General features: G+C 45.3%; 1 protein-coding gene across 1 annotated transcript in view; it reads right to left on the bottom strand.

Annotated features, from left to right (window-relative positions):
• The window catches only part of LOC126426609 (uncharacterized), a 445,650-nt gene that overhangs the window by 8,499 nt on the left and 411,876 nt on the right, over positions 1-25,275 (bottom strand). Inside the window, exons 4-5 of the mRNA XM_050088501.1 lie at positions 20,311-20,360; positions 1,303-1,437 (exon numbers count right to left, since the gene is read on the bottom strand). Of these exons, the coding sequence (XP_049944458.1) occupies positions 1,303-1,437; positions 20,311-20,360 (185 nt within the window). The remainder of the gene's footprint in view (positions 1-1,302; positions 1,438-20,310; positions 20,361-25,275) is intronic.

Genomic DNA, 25,275 nt, shown 5'->3' with positions numbered 1-25,275 from the left:
ACTTGACTAGAAGAAGGGATCGGTTGGTAGGACATGTTCTGAGGCATCAAGGGATCACCAATTTAGCATTGGAGGGCAGCGTGGAGAGTAAAAATCGTAGAGGGAGACCAAGAGATGAATACACTAAACAGATTCAGAAGCATGTAGGTTGCAGTAGGTACTGGGAGATGAAGAAGCTTGCACAGGATAGAGTAGCATGGAGAGCTGCGTCAAAGCAAGTACCAGAAATATTGCAATGACGCATATTGGATGTTATAAGTAAACAAAAAAAAAAAAAAAATCCCCCGCACTGCACCGCATGGGCAACTGCGCGTGCAGGGAGAGGCTTAACAGTAGAAAGACATCCCGAAGAAAGATGACGTAAGCGACGAGGTACAGTGGGCCCCGAGAAAAATACCAAAGAAATTGGATGGGTTAGATCTATACGTCTGTACCGCCAGCGCAGAAACAAATGTAAATGGAATGTGTTCTGCCTCTGAAAGCATGTGGAATAAGGCACTGTCTCTTAAGATTTTTGGTTTAAAAGATCGTTTCTTTCACATCTGCGAAAAATCACTAGTCGTCGTTGGACACAGTGCAGAGTGCTACGTCCCCACGTGTGTCAGTGGAGTCGGCAATGAGCAGCGTTCGTCGTTGTCAGTGTCTGTGGTGGTTTTCAGACCCTGTGTGCTGCAGTTGGTTTGGACTGAAAGGGGACAAAACTCTTCATCAGTTAGGTGGCAAACCACGAGCAGTGGCCAAAGGAAGGAGGCGAAAGGGAAATCGTGATAAGTGCAACTACCACAATAAAAAAAACAGAGCTGAAGCACAGAAAAGTCAAGAGAAGGTATTAAAATCAAGAAATGAAAAACAACAAGGAGAATAAAAATGAGGAAACGGCAGAAGCCAGGGTGGGCCACGCGGCAAAGGTGGGGGGTGCGTGGAAGTGGGGAGGGGCACCCAGAGAGGGGTGAAACTTCCTGGCAGATTAAAACTGTGTGCCGGACGGAGACTCGAACTCGGGACCTTTGCCTTTTGCGGGCAAGTGCTCTACCGACTGAGCTACCCAACCACCGTTCTCACAGCTTCAATTCTGGCAGAGCACTTGCTCGCCAAAGGCAACGGTGCCGAGTTCAAGTGTCGGACCGGCACACAGTTTTCATCTGCCAGCAAGTTTCACATCAGCGCACACTCCGCTGTAGAGTGAAAATTTGATTCCAGAGAGGGGTGGTTTGAATGAGGGACTCGAAGCTCGGTCCGTTCGTCAGTCGCAGCTCGCGGGCACCAGCAGCAGGCAGGAGCAGCCGGCGGGCGGGCACTCACCTGCAGCCTGGAAGCGGTGTCTCCGAGCGGCCAGTCGACGTCGGCGTCGTCGGCGCCCGCCTGCGGCGGCCGGCTGCGCCAGGGGGCGGCGGGCTTGCGCCGGCTGCACCTCCCGAGAGACGCGTCCGCCATCACCTGCCGGACCACCAGAGAACCCATCACTACCCAGTAGCCCGAGCCGGTGCCACGCTACAGCGACAAGGATTTATTTACACTACTGGCCATTAAAATTCCTACATCATCAAGATGATGTACTACAGTCGTGAAATTTAACAGACAGCAACAAGGTGCTGTGATATGCAAATGATTAGCTTCTCAGGGCATTCACACAAGGTTGGCGCCGGTGGCGACACCTACAACGTGCTGACACGAGGAAAGTTTCCAACCGATTTCTCGTACACAAACAGCAGTTGACCGGCGTTGCCTGGTGAAACGTTGTTGAGATGCCTCGTGTAAGGAGGAGAAATGCGTACCATCACGTTTCCGACTTTGATAAAGCTCGGATTGTAACCTATCGCGATTGCGGTTTATCGTATCGCGACATTGCTCTTCGCGTTGGTCGAGTTCCAATGGCTGTTAGCAGAATATGGAATCGGTGGGTTCAGGAGGGTAATACGGAACGCCGCACTGGATCCCAACGGCCTCATATCACTAGCAGTTGAAATGACAGGCATCTTATCCACACGGCTGTAACATATCGTGCAGCCATGTCTCGATCCCTGAGTCAACAGACGGGGACGTTTGCAAGACAACAACCATCTGCACGAACAGTTCGACGACGTTTGCACCAGCACGGACTACCAGCTAGGAGACCACGGCTGCGGTTACCCTTGACGCTGCATTACAGACAGGAGCGCCTGCGATGGTGTACTCGACAACGAACCTGGGTGCACGAATGGGAAAACGTCATTTTTTCGGATGAATGCAGGTTCTGTTTACAGCATCATGATGGTCGCATCCGTGTTTGGCGACATCGCGGTGAACGCACATTGGAAGCGTGTATTCGTCATCACCATACTGGCGTATCGCCCGGCGTGATGGTATAGGGTGCCATTGGTTACACGTCTCGGTCACCTCTCGTTCGCATTGACGGCACTTTGAACAGTGGACGTTACATGTCAGATGCGTTACTACCCGTGGCTATATCCTTCATTTGATCCCTGCGAAACCCTACATTTCAGCAGGATAATGCACGACTGCATGTTGCAGGCGCTGTGCGGGCCTTTCTGGATACAGAAAATGTCCGACTGCTGCCCTGGCCAGCACATTCTCCAGATCTCTCACCAATTGGAAACGTCTGGTCAATGGTGGCCGAACAACTGGCTCGTCACAATACGCCAGTCACTACTCTCGGTGAAATGTGGTATCGTGTTGAAGCTGCATCGGCTGCTGTACCTGTACACGCCATCCGAGCTCTGTTTGACTCAATGCCCAGGCGTATCGAGGCCGTTATTACGGCCAGAGGTGGTTGTTCTGGGTACTGATTTCTCAGGATCTATGCACCCAAATTGCGTGAAAATGTAATCACACGTCAGTTCTAGTATAATATGTTAGTCCAATGAATACCCGTTTATCATCTGCATTTCTTCTTGGTGTAGCAATTTTAATGGCCAGTAGTCTACTTGTTCATGCCGGACCCGCCAGGTTAGTCGAGAGCGCTAATGCGCTGCTTCCTGGACTCGGGTAGCAGTGAAGGCCCCGGATCGATTCCGCCCGGATTACCGACGAGGGCCGGTGTGCCGGCCTGCCTGGACGTGGCTTTTGGGCGGTTTTCCACTTCCCACTAGGTGAATACCGGGCCTCAGTTACACGACTCGCAGACATCTCAACGTGTTTACACTATTCCATGGCTTACACTGGACACAGAGCAGGTGTACACTCATTACATCCCGGGGCATCCGGCCACCCCCTACAATTATCCGTGTCAAATCCGTCCTTAACCGTGACGACCCTGCGCAATATGCGGGACAAAAGCGCTAGAAGAAGAAGAAGAAGAAGAAGAAGAAAATTTCACCAACTGCGACATGGTCGCGATGCCATTATGGCATGGTGTAAGAAAGAGCTCAGGATGGTCATTACGGACTGAAATCGGTCATCGTCTAAAGAATTCTTGTTGTGATCAAAGACTGGAATAAAAAAAACATCTGAGAAGAAGACCTGTCCATGCCAGAGCTCACAGGCTGGTCTTTCCCTAATGCTCCTAAATGCGTTGTGTCTGGAGCCTGTACGGATGCGTATTGATTTTCACGTTTACGGATGCAGCCGCTAATGGACATCGTAATGTTTCGGTTATTGTGGCTGTAGTACACACAAAAGTTTTGCATCACCTCGGTTCCGAGAATTCCGGAACCGGTACAGAAAATTGGAATAGAGATCAACACAAACATCATTTCCGCCCTTTTTACCACTCATGAAAACCACACATTGCATGTCGTACCACCATACAGCGAGACCTTCAGAGGTGGTGGTCCAGACTGCTGTACACACCGGTACCTCTACTATCCAGTAGCTCGTGTTCTTGCATTGATGCACGCCTGTATTCGTCGTGGCATGCTATCCACAAGTTCATTAAGGCACTGTCGGTCCACATTCTCCCACTCCTCCTCAATGGCGAGTGGTTGGTGGGTCACGCCGTCTATAAACAGCCCTTTTCAGTCTATCCCAGGCGTGTTCGATAGGGATTCATGTCTGGACAACATGCTGGCCATTCTGGCCGAGCGATGTAGTTATCCTGAAGGAAGTCATTCACAAGATGTGCACGATGGGCGTGCGAATTGTCGTCCACGAAGAGGAATGCGTCGCCAATATGGTGCCGATATGGCTGCGCTATCGGTCGGAGGATGGCTCTCACGTATCGTACAGCCGTTACGGCGCCTTCCGTGACCACCAGCGGCGTACGTCGGCCCCACATAATGCCACCCCTAAACAGCAGGGAACCTCCACCTTGCTGCACTCGCTGGACAGTGTGTCTAAGGCGTTCAGCCTGACCGGGTTGCCTCCAAACACGCCTCCGACGATTGTCTGGTTGAAGGCACACGCGACACTCGTCGGTGAAGAGAACGTGTTGCCAATCCTGATCGGACAATTCAGCATGTTGTTGGGCCCATCTGTACCGCGCTGCACGGTGTCGTGGTTGCAAAGATGGGCCTCGCCATAGACGTCGGGAGTGGAGTTGCGCATCGTGCAGCCTATCGCGCACAGTTTGAATCGTAACACGACGTCCTGTGGCTGCACGAAAAGCATTATTCAACACGGTGGCAATGCTGTCAGGGTTCCTCCGATCCATAATCCGTAGGTAGCGGTCATCCACTGCAGTAGCAGCCCTCGGGCAGCCTGAGCGAGGCATGTCATCGACAGTTCCTGTCTCTCTCTATCTCCTCCACGTCCGAACAACATCGCTTTGGATCACTCCGAGACGCCTGGAAACTTCCCTTGTTGAGAGCCCTTCCTGGCACAAAGTAACAATGCAGAGGCGATCGAAGCATGTATTGACCGTCTAGGCATGGTTGAACTACTGACAACACGAGCCATGTACCTCCTTCCTGGTGGAATGACTGGAACTGATAGGCTGTCGGACCCCCTCCGTCTAATAGGCGCAAATGGACGGGTTTACTGACATCTCTGAACAGTCAAAGGGACTGTGTCTGTGATACAACATCCAGTGAACTTTTATCTTCATGAGTTCTGGGAACTGGGGTGATGCAAAACTTTTTTTTGATATGTGTATAAAAACGAGGAACTTGCGTTAGAAGAGATTTATTTTACTTTATTGAAAATGCAAAACGTTTTTGATGTGTGTATGTGGTGCTCAAGTAGATACTGTAGCAGGCCTGGAGGCTTTTAACAAAGAAATGGCTCAAATGGCTCTGAGCACTATAGGACTTAACTTGTGAGCTCATCAGTCCCCTAGAACATAGAACTACCTAAACCTAACTAACCTAAGGACAGCACACACATCCATGCCCGATGCAGGATTCGAACCTGCGGTCGTAGCGTTCGCGCGGTTCCAGACTGTAGCGCCTAGAACCGCTCGGCCACCCCGGCCGGCGGCTTTTAACGCTCGGGAAATTATTGCTTATCGGCATTTCAGATATCTGAAGTCTGTAACACAGGTAGAGGTGCGTCTTATTAGGCGTCTAGAATGCCGTTGGTTCTGAGGACGAGGAATAAAATAATTGAGTCAGAATTTGTGTCCGTATGGTTTAAACAAGCTCTTAGTTGTAGCAAGGTTATAGTTGTTGGTGATGTGACAGGTAAGTAAATTCTCTTTCACAGCCGGTCTTTCCAAAATCCATTGCAGGAACAGTTCTCTCAAGGGAACCTGGGCCTCATAGGCTGTAGCTTACGCTAGTATTTTGAAATTTAATAACTGAAAAACTTTAATAGCTACTGAAATAATCTTACTTGTGGAATTGCGTGTGATTCTTACTTTGCGTACACTGTACTTCCACACCACTGAAAGAAAAAGGTCAAAACAAGATTTATTCTTTCCATTATTAACTTGTTGAAAGATTAGACCAGAAACATTTAGCAATTTGTTGCTTTGTGCATTTTTTTGAGAAATGATTTTTCAGAAGTCACATTTTTCAAAAGTCACATTTTTCAGAAGTCACATTTTTCAGAAGTCACATTTTTCAGAAGTCACATTTTTCAGAAGTCACATTTTTCAGAAGTCACATTTTTCAGAAGTCACATTTTTCAGAAGTCACATTTTTCAGAAGTCACATATTTCAGAAGTCACATATTTCAGAAGTCACATATTTCAGAAGTCACATATTTCAGAAGTCACATATTTCAGAAGTCACATATTTCAGAAGTCACATATTTCAGAAGTCACATATTTCAGAAGTCACATTTTTCAGAAGTCACATTTTTCAGAAGTCACATTTTTCAGAAGTCACATTTTTCAGAAGTCACATTTTTCAGAAGTCACATTTTTCAGAAGTCACATTTTTCTCCTAATAATTTAAGAACATACGACATGCTGCAGCTCAAAACATCAAACAACTTGCTCAATAATGTGATTCTATGTGTACGCAAGCGGTATATTATTACCGATACAAAATTCTGTTTACGTAGCTTTCATATTGGATGGGATAATGATACTTAAATAAGCAAACAACGTTGATTACGGGAAAAACCAAAGATTTACACGTGATTTTCTTGTCAACCATACCTCGACGAACATTTCAATTCCACAGTGTCGTTGAATCTGAGTGTCCTTTCCATTTTCTTTAGTTCTCTTTCTTTTCTTTGTTATTTTGTCCTCTTGTCGTAGCCCACTTTTCGTGTTGCCGTGGTCTTGGTACCTACACTCACCATGTTGAATTCCAGCATTAAGGATGAAGGGCGCCACGAACTTGTATTTTCTGGCAGACGTCCGGATGCTTTTGACCACAAAATCTGTCATAGACCCCCCCCCCCCCCCGCCCCCCACCTTTCCCGATTCAGTGACTCTCACGTCGCTGCCAAATACGGACGAAACAAACAGAGCAGAACAGAGAGTGAGACTGTGGCGTGGTGAGTGGTGTGTCGGCCAGAAGAGGCGCAGGCGGCGCACGCCCACACGCAGAGAGGGCGCCAGAGTGCAGCAGCAGTGCCGCCCACACCACGCCTTGGAGTACTGGTGCGTGGTGTGGCACCCTTACCACATATGATTAACGACGGAGTACATAGACAAAGTCCAAAGAAGGGCAGCACGCTTCGTACTATCGAGAATCAGAGGAGAAATGCCACGGCCATGATACAGGATTTTTGGGTGGACGTTGTTACGGTGCTCGATTATTTCGAAGTGCAGCTTCTCTGGAAAGAAATCATAATTAATCGAAACCATCAGCTGCCAACAGGTGTTTTTTTTTTAATCTTCATTTAAACACTACAGAGTAGCCCACCACCTGGGTTACTAAGGTGGGCCGTGTGCTACTTAATACAAGTGACAAGCCAGGCAGTGTTAGGCTGCTAGCAAGTTATGTTAGCTTGACAAGGCCCCATTCCGTTACCGCCCCTGCCACGTGGAGGCGGACCTTTTTCTCATGTTTCTGCCCTGGCTGTTGCTCTGTGTCTTTGTACACTCTTTAATACAGTGAGTGACGTTTATATGCAAAATAATTAATAAAAACTAATATAATTAATTACGTGTAAAATAAAACATAATAGATATAAAAATATATACACAAAGGAAAACAAAGAATAAGAATTCTAAACTATATGGTATCTGCAGAGAACCGAGTTCTCCCTGATGAAATTTTAGAGTACAAAGCTATACATGTGCCCCAAAATTTAAACTGAGCTAGATTTCTCCTGTTAAGATTAAAAGTCATGTTACAATTTCACATGAAACATAATAGCAGAATGAAAATTAAAATATCTCGCATAGACAATCTTAGATACAGGAAGTATTCAGGTAGCTATGTTTAAACATAATAGGATTCCTCTATTCAAAATTTAAAATTGAATTTAAGTATAAGATAACATACAAATCATCAACTGTTAGAGATAAGTGGTTACCAAAGTTAATATAATTAATAAAAAGAATATAATTATACTTAGAATAAAAGGAAATAAGTGTTTGATTCTCTCACATGCAATTCCTGAGTGTGGAGGCTATGTATGTGCCTGTAGATTGAACATAACTAGATTCCTCTATGTGACATTATAAATAAGGTTTCAAATTACACGTGAATAATAATACAATATGATTATTAACATATAGCAATACAATTATATCTTGCAGGCTGTTAGTTATAATTGATACCAAAATTATCCCCAAATGGAATTAGAGAAATATTCAGATAGCTGAAGGTTATACATGAACATTCCTCTATACAAGATTTTATTTGGGGCATTAGATTACAAAAACCAGAAAACAATGTTAATGTATCATAAAAGTTAGAAGACTATGTTGCTGTTGTTGTTGTTGTGGTCTTCAGTCCTGAGACTGGTTTGATGCAGCTCTCCATGCTACTCTATCCTGTGCAAGCTTCTTCATCTCCCAGTACCTACTGCAGCCTACATCCTTCTGAATCTGCTTAGTGTATTCATCTCTTGGTCTCCCCCTACGATTTTTACCCTCCATGCTGCCCTCCAATACTAAATTGGTGATCCCTTGATGCCTCAGAACATGTCCTACCAACCGATCCCTTCTTCTGGTCAAGTTGTGCCACAAACTTCTCTTCTCCCCAATCCTATTCAATACCTCCCCATTAGTTATGTGATCTAACCATTTAATCCTCAGCATTCTTCTGTAGCACCACATTTCGAAAGCTTCTATTCTCTTCTTTTCCAAACTATTTATCGTCCACATTTCACTTCCATACATGGCTACACTTCATACAAACACTTTCAGAAACGACTTCCTGACACTTAAATCTATACTCGATGTTAACGAATTTCTCTTCTTCAGAAACGCTTTCCTTGCCATTGCCAGTCTACATTTTATATCCTCTCTACTTCGACCATCATCAGTTATTTTGCTCCCCAAATAGCAAAACTCCTTTACTACTTTAAGTGTCTCATTTCCTAATCTAATTCCCTCAGCATCACCCGACCTAATTTGACTACATTCCATTATCCTCGTTTTGCTTTTGTCGATGTTCATCTTATATCCTCCTTTCAAGACACTGTCCATTCCATTCAACTGCTCTTCCAAGTCCTTTGCTGTCTCTGACGGAATTACAATGTCATCGGCGAACCTCAAAGTTTTTATTTCTTCTCCATGAATTTTAATACCTACTCCGAATTTTTCTTTTGTTTCCTTTATTGCTTGCTCAATATACAGATTGAATAACATCGGGGAGAGGCTACAACCCTGTTTTACTCCCTTCCCAACCACTGCTTCCCTTTCATGTCCCTCGACTCTTATAACTGCCATCTGGTTTCTGTACAAATTGTAAATAGCCTTTCGCTCCCTGTATTTTACCCCTGCCACCTCTAGAATTTGAAAGAGAGTATTCCAGTCAACATTGTCAAAAGCGTTCTCTAAGTCTACAAATGCTAGAAACGTAGGTTTGCCTTTCCTTAATCTTTCTTCTAAGATAAGTCGTAAGGTCAGTATTGCCTCACGTGTTCCAGTGTTTCTACGGAATCCAAACTGATCTTCCCCGAGGTCGCCTTCTACCAGTTTTTCCATTCGTCTGTAAATAATTCACGTTAATATTTTGCAGCTGTGGCTTATTAAACTGATAGTTCGGTAATTTTCACATCTGTCAACACCTGCTTTCTTTGGGATTGGAATTATTATATTCTTCTTGAAGTCTGAGGGTATTTCGCCTGTCTCATACATCTTGCTCACCAGATGGTAGAGTTTTGTCATGACTGGCTCTCCCAAGGCCGTCAGTAGTTCTAATGGAATGTTGTCTACTCCCGGGGCCTTGTTTCGACTCAGGTCTTTCAGTGCTCTGTCAAACTCGTCACGCAGTATCTTATCTCCCATTTCATCTTCATCTACATCCTCTTCCGTTTCCATAATACTGTCCTCAAGTACATCGCACTTGTATAGACCCTCTATATACTCCTTCCACCTTTCTGCTTTCCCTTCTTTGCTTAGAACTGGGTTTCCATCTGAGCTCTTGATATTCATACAAGTCGTTCTCTTATCTCCAAAGGTCTCTTTAATTTTCCTGTAGGCAGTATCTATCTTACCCCTAGTGAGACAAGCCTCTACATCCTTACATTTGTCCTCTAGCCATCCCTGCTTAGCCATTTTGCACTTCCTGTCGATCTCATTTTTGAGACGTTTGTATTCCTTTTTGTCTGCTTCATTTACTGCATTTTTATGTTTTCTCCTTTCATCAATTACATTCAATATTTCTTCTGTTACCCAAGGATTTCTACAAGCCCTCGTCTTTTTACCTGCTTGATCCTCTGCTGACTTCGCTACTTCATCCCTCAAAGCTGCCCATTCTTCTTCTACTGTATTTCTTTCCCCCATTCCTGTCAATTGTTCCCTTATGCTCTCCCTGAAACCTCTGGTTCTTTCAGTTTATCCAGGTCCCATCTCCTTAAATTCCCACCTTTTTGCAGTTTCTTCAGTTTTAATCTACAGGTCATAACCGATAGATTGTGGTCAGAGTCCACATCTGCCCCTGGAAATGTCTTACAATTTAAAACCTGGTTCCTAAATCTCTGTCTTACCATTATGTAATCTATCTGATACCTTTTAGTATCTCCAGGGTTCTTCCATGTATACAACCTTCTTTCATGATTCTTAAACCAAGTGTTAGCTATGATTATGTTGTGCTCTGTGCAAAATTGTACCAGGCGGCTTCCTCTTTCATTTCGTAGCCCCAATCCATATTCACCTACTATGTTTCCTTCTCTTCCTTTTCCTACACTCGAATTCCAGTCACCCATGACTATTAAATTTTCTTCTCCCTTCACTAACTGAATAATTTCTTTTATTTCATCATACATTTCTTCAATTTCTTCGTCATCTGCAGAGCTAGTTGGCATATAAACTTGTACTACTGTAGTAGGTGTGGGCTTCGTATCTATCTTGGCCACAATAATGCGTTCACTTTGCTGTTTGTAGTAGCTTACCCGCATTCCTATTTTCCTATTCATTATTAAACCTACTCCTGCATTACCCCTATTTGATTTTGTATTTATAACCCTGTAATCACCTTACCAGAAGTCTTGTTCCTCCTGCCACCGAACTTCACTAATTCCCGCTATATCTAACTTCAACCTATCCATTTCCCTTTTTAAATTTTCTAACCTACTTGCCCGATTAAGGGATCTGACATTCCACGCTCTGATCCGTAGAACGCCAGTTTTCTTTCTCCTGATAACGACATCCTCTTGAGTAGTCCCCGCCCGGAGATCCGAATGGGGGACTTTTTTACCTCCGGAATATTTTACCCAAGAGGACGCCATCATCATTTAACCATACAGTAAAGCTGCATGCCCTCGGGAAAAATTACGGCCGTAGTTTCCCCTTGCTTTCAGCCGTTCGCAGTACCAGCACAGCAATGCCGTTTTGGATAGTGTTACAAGGCCAGATCAGTCAATCATCCCGACTGTTGCCCCTGCAACTACTGAAAAGGCTGCTGCCCCTCTTCAGGAACCACACGTTTGTCTGGCCTCTCAAAAAGACTATATATTAGAGAAATCAAAAATTTAGTTACGTAGAAGTCTAAACTGTGATAATTCAAGTGTAAGATTGCTAAAATTGATTACAAGTAAATCCAGTTTATGTGGCAAGACAAGTGACAAGGTTGTGAGCCAGGAAGGGGAATCTGTATGAATGTCCAATGAAATCTCTGTGACTAGAATGAGATTTTCACTCTGCAGCGGAGTGTGTGCTGATATGAAACTTCCTAGCAGATTAAAATTGTGTGCCCGACCGAGACTCGAACTCGAGACATTTGCCTTTCGCGGGCAAGTGCTCTACCAACTGAGCTACCGAAGCACGACTCACGCCCCGTACTCACAGCTTTACTTCTGCCAGTACCTCGTCTCTTTACTTCTGCCTAGGAGACGAGGTACTGGCAGAAGTAAAGGTGTGAGTACCGGGCGTGAGTCGTGCTTCGGTAGCTCAGTTGGTAGAGCACTTGCCCGCGAAGGGCAAAGGTCCCGAGTTCGAATCTCGGTCGGGCACACAGTTTTAATCTGCCAGGAAGTTTCAAATCTCTGTGAGGCAAAGCTGGAAGCCTACATTATATGTCTAATGAAGTACATCATCACTTGTGTGACACAATCATTGCAAGTTAGTATAGTATTTGTGGTGTCACCGCCAGACACCACACTTGCTAGGTGGTAGACTTTAAATCGGCCGCGGTCCATTAGTATACGTCGGACCCGCGTGTCGCCACTGTCAGTGATTGCAGACCGAGCGCCGCCACACGGCAGGTCTAGAGAGACTCCCTAGCACTCGCCCCAGTTGTACAGCCGACTTTGCTAGCGATGGTTCACTGACAAATTACGCTCTCATTTTCCGAGACGATAGTTAGCATAGCCTTCAGCTAAGTCATTTGCTACGACCTAGCAAGGCGCCATCACCAAGTATATTGAAACGGAGATTATATCTGTACAAGAGCGATGTTCTGCAATTATGGATTAAAGTTGAGTATTCCAGAAGCTACGTACTTTTCTTTATAGCATTCATTACGTATCCTGTTTCAGACCTCACGCCAGCCTGCGTAAGTTTAAGCGCGTGCCTTTCGGCTTCCTCTCATTGTGTCTAGGCTGTTTTGTCTAGACACAACAGTATTAATCAGGTGCTGTTGATAGACGATCGATCTTAGTGCTGAGTTTTCACTGAGATGGCTGTTTGGCGTTAGGCGCCTGTTTCCGTGTATGATCGCTGGCCGGGGCTTAGCTGGAGGCGTGTGAGGAGGGGAGAGGTGGAGACAGTTCGGCTCGGCTGCGGTTGTTTGGGTCTGGACGCCGGGTGGGGCCCGACGGGAAGACCGGACCGGGGTTTTACGGTTAACAGTGTGGACGGCGGCGTGGTGTGCCGTTAAACTTGATTCACAAGGGGAGCAAAATCTCGCCCGTCGTAGTCTGTCGAGCGTGCGTTTGAAATACCTTCTATGTGCGGCGGGACGTCATTTCGTCCTCCTGTCTCTCCGTCGCTGGGATTGCTATCCTCGTTTACCGTCCCACGGATGTATATCGATGGGCTGCGCTGCTCTCCGTACTCAACCAGACGCTGGTGATGGAAGTGCGTCGTTCAGCGGCACGTCAGTCTGGGTGCTTTATGTTTGGATCTTCAAGTACACAGTCTTCCAGTGGCACTCCTTAGAATCTGCCTCGCGCAGTTAGATTGGAGTTTATTTTGTCTTGTGGTGCTTCCGCTTTCCGTCAACGAAGGCTAAGCTCGATTAGGCACTCCGTACGACGCTTGGCACCTCAGCAGGCGGGCCGGAGCCACCTTCGCGACTGAACGGAAGCCTTTGCACTGAGAGGTCTCGTGTTTCGCACATTGTTCATAAATTGTTGTTGTGGTATTAAGTTGGGTGAGGTTTCTTACGGATTTCCCGGCATTTGGTCTGTTGTCCGGCCCGGGCTAGGTCTCGTTTATTTTAAAAGCCGGCCCTTGTTTTGGCTCGGTACGATTTTGGTTCACTGCCTGGTGGTTCTGGTAGTACGCCGGGTGGCTGTCGTTGTGTACCATTCTGTACGGGGCTGTGTGCTCGGAGGCGTGGAGTACCGCTTGTGTGGACTGCTTCACACGGGAGTACTGATCGGGCCATTCTTGGTCCTCTGCTGTATGAAATGATTTTATTACTATTTTAAAGTAACATTATCACTTAAATGACTTAATTCTTGTTGCGTTAATTGCAACTTGGGTACTGAGAAATTTTGTAGTGTAACTACCGAAGATTTAATAGTGGCACATGCCCGTTTACCTGTTTCGTGATCTGTTAATTGCCGAAAGACCTTAAGCTCATATGATGTGATGTTCTTAAACTACAGTGATTAAAAAAGAATACCACAACTTTAAAAATGTGTATTTAATGAAATAAACATAATATAACCTTCTGTTATACATCATTACAAGAGTATTTAAAAAGGTTTTTTTTTTCACTCAAAAACAAGTTCAGAGATGTTCAATATGGCCCCCTCCAGACACTCGAGCAATATCAACCCGATACTCCAACTCGTTCCACACTCTCTGTAGCATATCAGGCGTAACAGTTTGGATAGCTGCTGTTATTTCTCGTTTCAAATCATCAATGGTGGCTGGGAGAGGTGGCCGAAACACCATATCCTTAACATACCCCCATAAGAAAAAATCGCAGGGGGTAAGATGAGGGCTTCTTGGAGGCCAGTGATGAAGTGCTCTGTCACGGGCTGCCTGGCGGCCGATCCATCGCCTCGGGTAGTTGACGTTCAGGTAGTTACGGACAGATAAGTGCCACTGTGGTGGCGCTCCATCCTGCTGAAATATGAATTGTTGTGCTTCTTGTTCGAGCTGAGGGAACAGCCAATTCTCTAACATCTCCAGATACTGTAGTCCAGTTACAGTAGCACCTTCGAAGAAAAAGGGACCAAAAACTTTATTGGCTGAAATGGCGAACAAATGTACAACTAAATGAAACTTTATAGCTCCCTTAATTCGCCGACAGATAGTGCTTAGCTCTGCCTTTTGTCGTTGCAGAGTTTTAAATTCCTAAAGATCTAATATTCTTTTTTAATCACCCTGTATTGTACTTTTATGTCATGTTATTATTTTCATTTAATTTGCTGATCACTGGTGTACTGTTCCAAGTATTAGAATGTTTCAGGTAGCTATTACTTGGGTGGAACGTGCGGAACCGCAACGGAGAGAGTAGTTGCGTGCCTTAGGTGTCCGTTGTTGGCGCTGCCTGGTTTCCGTTGTTTGTTTTGGTGCGCCTGAGTTAAGTACTGTCTTGCCTCCTCCCTAGCGGACCCGTCGTGTTGTTCTCATAAACATTTCCTTCAAAGCATTTTACTTAATTTTATGCTAGTATTATTTTATTTCTTACATTGGTAAAATTGTTCGGCCTTCATTATGCACATTCTTGGTCTTAGCGGAGTTGATGTGCCATTGTAATTTATTAAACTCCATTGTGTGCCTTTCGTGATACATATTGTTTATTGACTGAGTATGGCAACTACCCCCCCCCCCCCCCCCCCATGAACCATGGACCTTGCCATTGGTGGGGAGGCTTGCGTGCCTCAGCGATACAGATGGCCGTACTGTAGGTGCAACCACAACGGAGGGGTATCTGTTCAGAGGCCAGACAAACGTGTGGTTCCTGAAGAGGGGCAGCAGCCTTTTCAGTAGTTGCTGGGGCAACAGTCTGGATGATTGACTGATCTGGCCTTGCAACACTAACCAAAACGGCCTTGCTGTGCTGGTACTGCGAACGGCTGAAGGCAAGGGGAAACTACGGCCATAATTTTTCCCGATGGCATGCAGCTTTACTGTATGATTAAATGATGATGGCGTCCTCTTGGGTAAAATATTCCGAAGGTAAAATAGTCCCCCATTCGGATCTACGGGCGGGGACTACTCAAGATGACGCCGTTACCAGGAGAAAGAAAACTGGCGTTCTATGGATCAGAGCGTGGAATGTCCGATCCCTTAATCGGGCAGGTAGGTTAAAAATTTAAAAAGGGAAATGGATAGGTTAAAGTTAGATATAGTGGGAATTAGTGAAGTTCGGTGGTTGGAGGAACAAGACTTTTGGTCAAGTGAATACAGGGTTATAAATACAAAATCAAATAGGGGCAATGCAGGAGTAGGTTTAATAAAGAACAAAAAAATAGGAGTGCGGGTAAGCTATTACAAACAGCATAGTGAACGCATTATTGTGGCCAAGACAGACACGAAGCCCATGCCTACTACAGTAGTACAAGTTTATATGCCTACTAGCTCTGCAGAGGATGAAGAAATTGAAGAAATGAATGATGAGATAAAAGAGTGAAGGGAGACAAATTTAATAGTCATGGGTGACTGGAATTCGAGAGTAGGAAAAGGGAGAGAAGGAAACATAGTAGGTGAATATGGATTGGGGCTAAGAAATGAAAGAGGAATCCGTCTGGTAGAATTTTGCACAGAGCATAACTTAATCATAGCTAACACTTGGTTCAAGAATCATAAAAGAAGGTTGTATACATGGAAGAATCCTGGAGATACTAGTAGGTATCAGATACATTATATAATGGTAAGACAGAGATTTAGGAACCAGGTTTTAAATTGTAAGACATTTCCAGGGGCAGATGTGGACTCTGACCACAATCTATTAGTTATGAACTGTAGATTAAAACTGAAGAAACTGCAAAAAGGTGGGAATTTAAGGAGATGGGACCTGGATAAACTGAAAGAACCAGAGGTTGTACAGACTTTCAGGGACAGCATAAGGGAACAATTGACAGGAATGGGGGAAAGAAATACAGTAGAAGAAGAATGGATAGCTCTGACGGATGAAGTAGTGAAGGCAGCAGAGGATCTAGTAGGTAAAAAGACGAGGGCTAGTAGAAATCCTTGGGTACCAGAAGAAATATTAAATTTAATTGATGAAAGGAGAAAATATAAAAATGCAGTGAATGAAGCAGGCAAAAAGGAATACAAACGTCTCAAAAATGAGATCGACAGGAAGTGCAAAATGGCTAAGCAGGGATGGCTAGAGGACAAATGTAAGGATGTAGAGGCTTATCTCGCTAGGGGCCAGATAGATACTGCCTACAGGAAAATTAAAGAGACCTTTGGAGAAAAGAGAACGACTTGTATGAATATCAAGAGCTCAGATGGAAACCCAGTTCTAAGCAAAGAAGGGAAAGCAGAAAGGTGGAAGGAGTATATAGAGGGTCTATACAATGGCGATGTACTTGAGGACAGTATTATGGAAATGGAAGAGGATGTAGATGAAGATGAAATGGGAGATACGATACTGCGTGAAGAGTTTGGCAGAGCACTGAAAGACCTGAGTCGAAACAAGGCCCCGGGAGTAGACAACATTCCATTAGAACTACTGACGGCCTTGGGAGAGCCAGTCCTGACAAAACTCTACCATCTGGTGAGCAAGATGTATGAGACAGGCGAAATACCCTCAGACTTCAAGAAGAATATAATAATTCCAATCCCTAAGAAAGCAGGTGTTGACAGATGTGAAAATTACCGAACTATCAGTTTAATAAGCCACGGCTGCAAAATACTAACGCGTATTCTTTACAAACGAATGGAAAAACTGGTAGAAGCCGACCTCGGGGAAGATCAGTTCGGATTCCGTAGAAATGTTGGAACACGTGAGGCAATACTGACCTTACGACTTATCTTAGAAAATAGATTAAGGAAAGGCAAACCTACGTTTCTAGCATTTGTAGACTTAGAGAAAGCTTTTGACAATGTTGACTGGAATACTCTCTTTCAAATTCTGAAGGTGACAGGGGTAAAATACAGGGAGCGAAAGGCTATTTACAATTTGTACAGAAACCAGATGGCAGTTATAAGAGTCGAGGGGCACGAAAGGGAAGCAGTGGTTGGGAAGGGAGTGGGAAAGGGTTGTAGCCTCTCCCCGATGTTATTCAATCTGTATATTGAGCAAAGCAGTAAAGGAAACAAAAGAAAAATTCGGAGAAGAAATAAAAACGTTGAGGTTCGCCGATGACATTGTCATACTGTCAGAGACAGCAAAGGACTTGGAAGAGCAGTTGAACGGAATGGACAGTGTCTTGAAAGGAGGATATAAGATGAACATCAACAAAAGCAAAACGAGGATAATGGAATGTAGTCGAATTAAATCGGGTAATGCTGAGGGAATTGGATTAGGAAATGAGACACTTAAAGTAGTAAAGGAGTTTTGCTATTTGGGGAGCAAAATAACTAATGATGGTGGAAGTAGAGAGGATATGAAATGTAGACTGGCAATGGCAAGGAAGGTGTTTCTGAAGAAGAGAAATTTGTTAACATCGAGTATAGATTTAAGTGTCAGGAAGTTTTTTCTGTAATTATTTGTATGGAGTGTAGCTTTGTATGGAAGTGAAACATGGACGATCAATAGTTTGGACAAGAAGAGAATAGAAGCTTTCGAAGTGTGGTGCTACAGAAGAATGCTGAAGATTAGATGGGTAGATCACATAACTAATGAGAAGGTATTGAACAGATTTGGAGAGAAGAGAAATTTGTGGCACAACTTGACTAGAAGAAGGGATCGGTTGGTAGGGCATATTTTGAGGTATCAAGGGATCACCAATTTAGTATTGGAGGGCAGCGTGGAGGGTAAAAATCGTAGAGGGAGACCAAGTGATGAATAAACTAAGCAGATTCAGAAGGATGTAGGTTGCAGTAGGTACTGGGAGATGAAGAAGCTTGCACAGGATAGAGTAGCATGGAGAGCTGCATCCAACCAGCCTCTGGACTGAAGACAACAACAACAACAACAACAATGTAACAACACTTTATTTGCACGCAATGCAAATTTTACATAAGAATTATTCGTTCTTTAACCCTCCTATAGTGGCGCGGACCAGAAGTGAAACCTGCGCGATCACTGATGACTGCTTTTCAGCCCTAGGCAAGCACAGACGTTTCTCGGACCGAGTCGTTTTCTATAGGGGGACGAGGTTCGTGCCAGGGTAGTAGGTCTCTCCTTCAGTGCCCTTTGACAATAATATCGCTACAACTCTAGGTCTGATGCCTTACGGTGTACCCATTTTCGTCGAGTGCATTTTTTCCTACTTCTGCTAGATTAATGGCTTTTTTATTTCTATTTTAAATACACCCATCCTAATAAATTAAGGATAATGCTGATACATGGTGAAACAGCGCTCTGGTGGGCGGTTTGCGGGTTTAAATCACTTCGGGGTATGACCGTGAGCTGCATTTGACCTGCGGTCGCCGCACCGTGGCGCTGGCAGCAGTCCACATACGCAGACGTGTGTTGGTGCATGTCAGAGTACGGTGCAGCGATTAAGTGTGCAGACGTTTTCAGACGTACTAATTGCGGCTGTGTGTTGGAGATGGCTCAAAGAACACATATCGATGACGTTATGAGGGGTAGAATACTAGGGCGACTGGAGGCTCGTGAAACACAGCAGGTCGTAGCACGGGCTCTCCGTGTGCCACAAAGTGTGATCTCAAGATTATGGCAACGATTCCAGCAGACGGGAAACGTGTCCAGGCGCTACAGTACGGGACGTCCGCAGTGTACAACACCACAAGAAGACCGATATCTCACCATCAGTGCCCGCAGACGGCCACGGAGTACTGCAGGTAGCCTCGCTCAGGACCTTACCACAGCCACTGGAACAGACGACTGAACAGACATGGTTTATCCGTCTGGAGAACTGCAAGGTGCATTCCACTGACCCCTGGTCACAGGAGAGCTCGTAAAGCCTGGTGTCAAGAACACAGTACATGGTCATTGGAACAGTGGTCCCAGGTTATGTTCACGGACGAGTCCAGGTATAGTCTGAACCGTGATTCTCGCCGGGTTTCCCTCTGGCATGAACCAGGAACCAGATAGCAACCCCTTAATGTCCTTGAAGGTGACCTGTATGGAGGTCGTGGTTTGATGGTGTGAGGTGGGATTATGATTGGTGCACGTACACCCCTGCATGCCTTTGACAGAGGAACTGCAACAGGTCAGGTGTATCGGGAAGTCATTTTGCACCAGTATGTTCGCCTTTTCTGGGGTGCAGTGGGTCCCACCTTCCTCCAGATGGATGATAACGCACGGCCCCACCGAGCTGCCATCGTGGAGGAGTACCTCGAAACAGAAGATATCAGGCGAATGGAGCGGCCTGCCTGTTCTGCAGACCTAAACCCTATCGAGCACGTCTGGGATGCTCTCGGTCGACGTATCGCTGCACGTCTTCAAACCCCTACGACACTTCGGGAGCTCCGACAGGCACTGGTGCAAGAATGGGAGGCTCTACCCCAGCAGCTGCTCGACCACCTGCTCCAGAGTATGCCAACCCGTTGTGCGGCCTGTGTGCGCGTGCACGGTGATCATATCCCATATTGATGTCGAAGTACATGTGCAAGAAACAGTGGCGTTTTGTATCACATGTGCTTCGGGACGGTTTTCTCAACTTACCACCAATACCGTGCACTTACAGATCTGTGTCGTGTGTGTTCCCTGTGTGCCTATGCTATTAGTGCCAGATTTGTGTAGTGCCACATTGTGTGGCACCACATTCTGCAATTACCCTTAATTTATGAGCATGAGTGTAGATATACAGTGGACATGATGCGGTTATATAATGTATGTTGCTAATTTTTATTATTACGGTATAATTATTAACAGTTCCCAGGGCTGTCGTGCATCAATCATCTACACGTTCCGTATTTTCTGTAAATAGAAATTAACGTCGTGCATACTAGATATTATGTAAATGTTATGTATGCCTGTATGGCCAAATTCCAATAGAGAGAGAAAATACGAATAAAACCGCTTCATCATCTGCTACAGTCCTATGAAGAGGCCAGAGCGTCGCGCGGTAGTCGGTGGCTGCTTTGCAGATGGCCCACCACACAGGACTACACTACACTACACTACACTACACTACACTACACTACACTACGAGTGTACTCACATGTCTGCTGGCGCTCGTAGCGACTCCGCTTTCCACGTTGCTGTCATCACCTGCAAATGAAAACACGTCACTGCAGGCATTTTGTAACAATTGTCCAACTGAAACAGTAATTACTGACACACAAGTTCGCAAAAACCAAGACAAAAGGAAAAAGAAACCGTTAACCAAACTAACAGGTCGAGGAAAAATAACAAAGCATGAGGAGAAGGAGGTACATCTACATACACACTCGGCACTTCACCATACGGTGCGTGGCGGAGGGTACCTCGAACCACAACTAGCATCTTCTCTCCCTGTTCCACTCCCGAACAGAACGAGGGAAAAATGACTGCCTATATGCCTCTGTACGAGCCCTAATCTCTCTTATCTTATCTTTGTGGTCTTACCGCGAAATATAAGTTGGCGGCAGTAAAACTGTACTGCAGTCAGCCTCAAATGCCGGTTCTCGTAAATTTCCTCAGTAGCGATTCACAGAAAGAACGCCTCCTTTCCTCTGGAGACTCCCACCCGAGTTCCTGAAGCATTTCCGTAACACTCGCGTGATGATCAAACCTACGAGTAACAAATCTAGCAGCCCGCCTCTGAATTGCTGCTATCTGCTCCCTCAATCCGACCTGATAGGGATCCCAAACGCTCGAGCAGTACTCGAGAATAGGTCTATTAGTGTTTTATAAGCGGTCTCCTTTACAGGTGAACCACATCTTCCCAAAATTCTACCAATGAACCGAAGACGACTATCCGCCTTCCCCACAACTGCCATTACATGCTTGTCCCACTTCATATCGCTGTGCTATGTTACGCCCAAATATTTAATCGGCGTGACTGTGTCAAGCGCTACACTACTAATGGAGTATTCAAACATTACGGGATTCTTTTTCGTATTCATCTGCATTAATTTACATTTATCTATATTTAGAGTTAGCTGCCATTCTTTACACCAATCACAAATCCTGTCCAGGTCATCTTGTATCCTCCTACAGTCAGTCAACGACGACACCTTCCCGTACACCACAGCATCATCAGCAAACAGCCGCACATTGCTATCCACCCTATCCAAAAGATCATTTATGTAGACAGAGAACAACAGCGGATCTACCACACTTCCCTGGGGCACTCCAGATGATACCCTCACCTCCGATGAACACTCACCATCGAGGACAACGTACTGGGTTCTATTACTTAAGAAGTCTTCGAGCCACTCACATACTTGGGAACCAATCCCATATGCTCGTACCTTACTTAGGTGTCTGCAGTGGGGCACCGAGTCAAACGCTTTCCGGAAGTCGAGGAATATGGCATCCGTCTGACACCCTTTATCCACGGTTCGCAAGATATCATGTGAAAAAAGGGCGAGTTGCGTTTCGCAGGAGCGATGCTTCCTAAAGCCGTGCTGATGCGTGGACAGCAACTTCTCTGTCTCAAGGAAATTCATCATATTCGAATTGAGAATATGTTCGAGAATCCTGCAACTAACCGATGTTAAGGATATTGGTCTGCAATTTTGAGGATCCGTCCTTCTACCCTTCTTATATACAGGCGTCACCTGCGCTTTTTTCTAGTCGCTCGGGACTTTACGTTGGGCAAGAGATTCGCGATAAATGCAAGCTAGGTATCGTAGGGCGATATTTTTTCGTAGAGACAGGTGCTTCCGGTGCTGTTACCTGTACCGTCACTGGTAAAGGCTACGAGTGTCTTTTGCGCAACCGCGTCATTCCAGCTCTCCAACGGCGTGGGTGCGTGGATGGGATCATTTTCAAGCAAGATGGCGCACCTCCGCACACTGCAAATCCAGTTAAGCAGCAGCTGAAGCGCCATTTCGGAAGTGCTAGAATTATCAGGCGCCGTTTTCCTACAGCCTGGCCGTCCCGATCACCTGATCTTAATCCGTGTGACTTCTGGCTGTGGTGCTATCTGGAAGATGTCGTGTTCAGTGTTCCGACTGCAAACTTAGCTGCACTGAAGGCACGCACTGCGCAACACATTCTGAACGTCACCCCGGAAACACTTCGATCAGTTGTGGAACATGCTCTTTCTCGATTTCAACTTGCTGCAGAAAACGGTGGGCAGCATACTGAACATGTTTTGCGCCAGTCACACGGAAATTAATAGGCCTAATCCGATTTTATCAAAACTAGACACGATTGTCTTAATGGGAATTCGGCGATCTTTCGTTATTTTGAAAATAAAAGCCGGCCGGAGTGGCCGAGCGGTTAAAGGCGGTACAGTCTGGAACCGCACGACCGCTACGGTCGCAGGTTCGAATCCTGCCTCGGGCATGGATGTGTGTGATGTCCTTAGGTTAGTTAGGTTTAAGTAGTTCTAAGTTCTAGGGGACTTATGACCACAGCAGTTGAGTCCCATAGTGCTCAGAGCCATTTGAACCATTTATTTGAAAATAAAGAATCGCGATCAAAGACTGAAACGCCATATTTTTATCTAATCCGATCTGATTTTGATTGGTGCTTTTTATGCGGTTTTTTGCCTCACAGCAATTACAAACCGTTTCTTCCCATCCGATGTGATAAGACCCTGGCGTGGTGGGTGGGCTTGTGTAAGTTAACAGTATCACGCCTGGACACCCATGCACACCGAGTAGTACAGTTTGTTTAACATCAGACGTACACCTTAGGCATTATCGTATGATTCATTTGGCATTTGTAGTCGACCACTATTAAATTATGAAGCTTACAGCACCACCTATTGCTACGTTCTGTAATTGTTTTTCTTGTTCCACACGTTTTCCCCCCTTCTCCGATACTACTCCGTTGTAGTTTGACGTCATTCAGACAAGTGGTGTTATTTCTACAGCGGCCTCTAAGTTTAATTATAATCACTCTGTATAACAGCTAGTTCGGTAATTACGTGAAAACTGCCTGCTTTCTCGCCGCCCACCCCGAGCGTGTCGTGACTGTACGAATAGACTGTGGCTGAGCGATGGAGAACCACATCGATAGGTCGACAGTGAAAAGCGCCAACAAAGAGTCGGGAGCGACCACACGAATCTAATTGTCGTGCTGTGTGCGTGTCATATACTGTGTTCTGTGTGCGCGGCCGGTGTAAAGTTTGAACGGTGATACGTTTTGTGATTTTAGTGTGTACCGCAGACACAGAATTAACAACCGTGTGTGTCGCATTACTTATTACTCGTTAACGGCTATTCGGCACGTACATCTGGCGTACAGGCCATTAAGCTGCGGGAACGCTATTAACTCCATTCTTTTGATTGTAGACAGCGCGGACTGTTTCGTGTATATGGCGTACTGTATAATTGAAGAGAAATATGATAACGCAGTTCTGCGTCGTAAACTTTAGATCGGTGCGGATTGTTTGACGTATACCGCGGACTCTTCAATTCGAGCTTCTAGCAACTTAACGAACTCTCACGCCGTGGACGGCCGTTCTGTGAAATGTGTCGAGACACGATCGATCGGAAAACCATAAAATGGGAATTGCGCTAGTAACAGCTAACAAACATTACGAAGTCGCAATACGTCACGTTTCGTCGCTGCGTGTAGACGTGCCGATGAAGATAACTCTACGAACGTCGCGCGTTCCTGCTACACTCGCAACGGGCAGCTGAAACACCGAAACGACCACAGTTACTGGACTGTCCACGCTAGGATTACACACCAACGACGCGGACGTCGACGGCTCGCCGACAGCACCAGTTAAGTGAAGGCTGACTTTGCAAATTAAAAAAGCTTAGCCGCCGCGAACATTTTGTCTACATAATGCTGTAAAGACTTAATGCAAAAGCATTGGTACCTTCTCATTGTCATTGAATTCACTATAACTGCAAATTATCACACTCAACTGCATTTCTTTATAACGCTGGTTCCCAACCTTCCTTTGACCGTTACCCCTGAGCGCAATCAGAAATTTGCTAGTATCAACCTCCCCCCCTCCCCACTGATACTTATGGAGTTTAGGGGGTACATGCACTGATCACGAGAAAGTACCTATTTTTGAAGGAAACGCGTATTTCTGAAGATATAAGCATATATATGCACGGAATACCAAAAAAGTACTTATTTTCATATGGACGCAAAAAAGATCAATTAACTGTCTGCTTTCACCAAATTATTCATGTTGCTATGGCCGGTATTACACTATCAAATTTCTTTGTCAAAGATTTGATCAAATATTCCGTCAAATGTATTTGACAAAGATCTTTGACGTAGCGCTAGAAGGGGTATTACACTGTCATCACATTTTTCGTCAAAGGTTGGTTGGTTGGTTTGGGGAAGGAGACCAGACAGCGTGGTCATCGGTCTCATCGGATTAGGGAAGGATTGGGAAGGAAGTCGGCCGTGCCCTTTCAGAGGAACCATCCCGGCATTTGCCTGGAGTGATTTAGGTAAATCACGGAAAACCTAAATCAGGATGGCCGGACGCGGGATTGAACCGTCGTCCTCCCGAATGCGAGTCCATTGTCTAACCACTGCGCCACCCCGCTCGGTTTTTTTTCGTCAAAGTTCGAGATGGTTGACAACAACAACTTGTTATTAACCGCAGCAGTTGCATGTACCACAATTGCACTGTGTGCATATGCGGAAGAGAAGCGGGGAAAAAAAGGAAACAAACCCGGGTGAAGCCGTGGGTTTTACGACGAGACGATAAAAGCATTCGACAAAACTTGTTACGTGAGCTTTTAGTGGAGGACGTCAAGTCGTACATCAATTACTTCAGAATGGGTGAGCATACATTTCTGTATGTACTCAATGAAGTGTATCCTCATATCACAAAGCACAATACTCACTTAAGAACTGCTACATCTGCAGAAGACAGGCTCACTGTAACACTCCGATTCCTTGCCACAGGAGAGGTTAGGTTAGGTTAGGTCAGGTCAGGTCTCCAATCTTCTTAATCTATTTCTGTATTCAGCGTGCCTCACGTTGTATAGCGCCTCATCAGCTTCATACATCTCTATTAATTTTGTAGTTGTTGGCACACACCAATTGTATT

The sequence above is a fragment of the Schistocerca serialis genome, chromosome 11 (assembly GCF_023864345.2).
Source record: "Schistocerca serialis cubense isolate TAMUIC-IGC-003099 chromosome 11, iqSchSeri2.2, whole genome shotgun sequence".
Taxonomy (NCBI): Eukaryota; Metazoa; Arthropoda; class Insecta; order Orthoptera; family Acrididae; genus Schistocerca; species Schistocerca serialis.
This window is presented reverse-complemented; position numbering and strand designations above follow the sequence as displayed.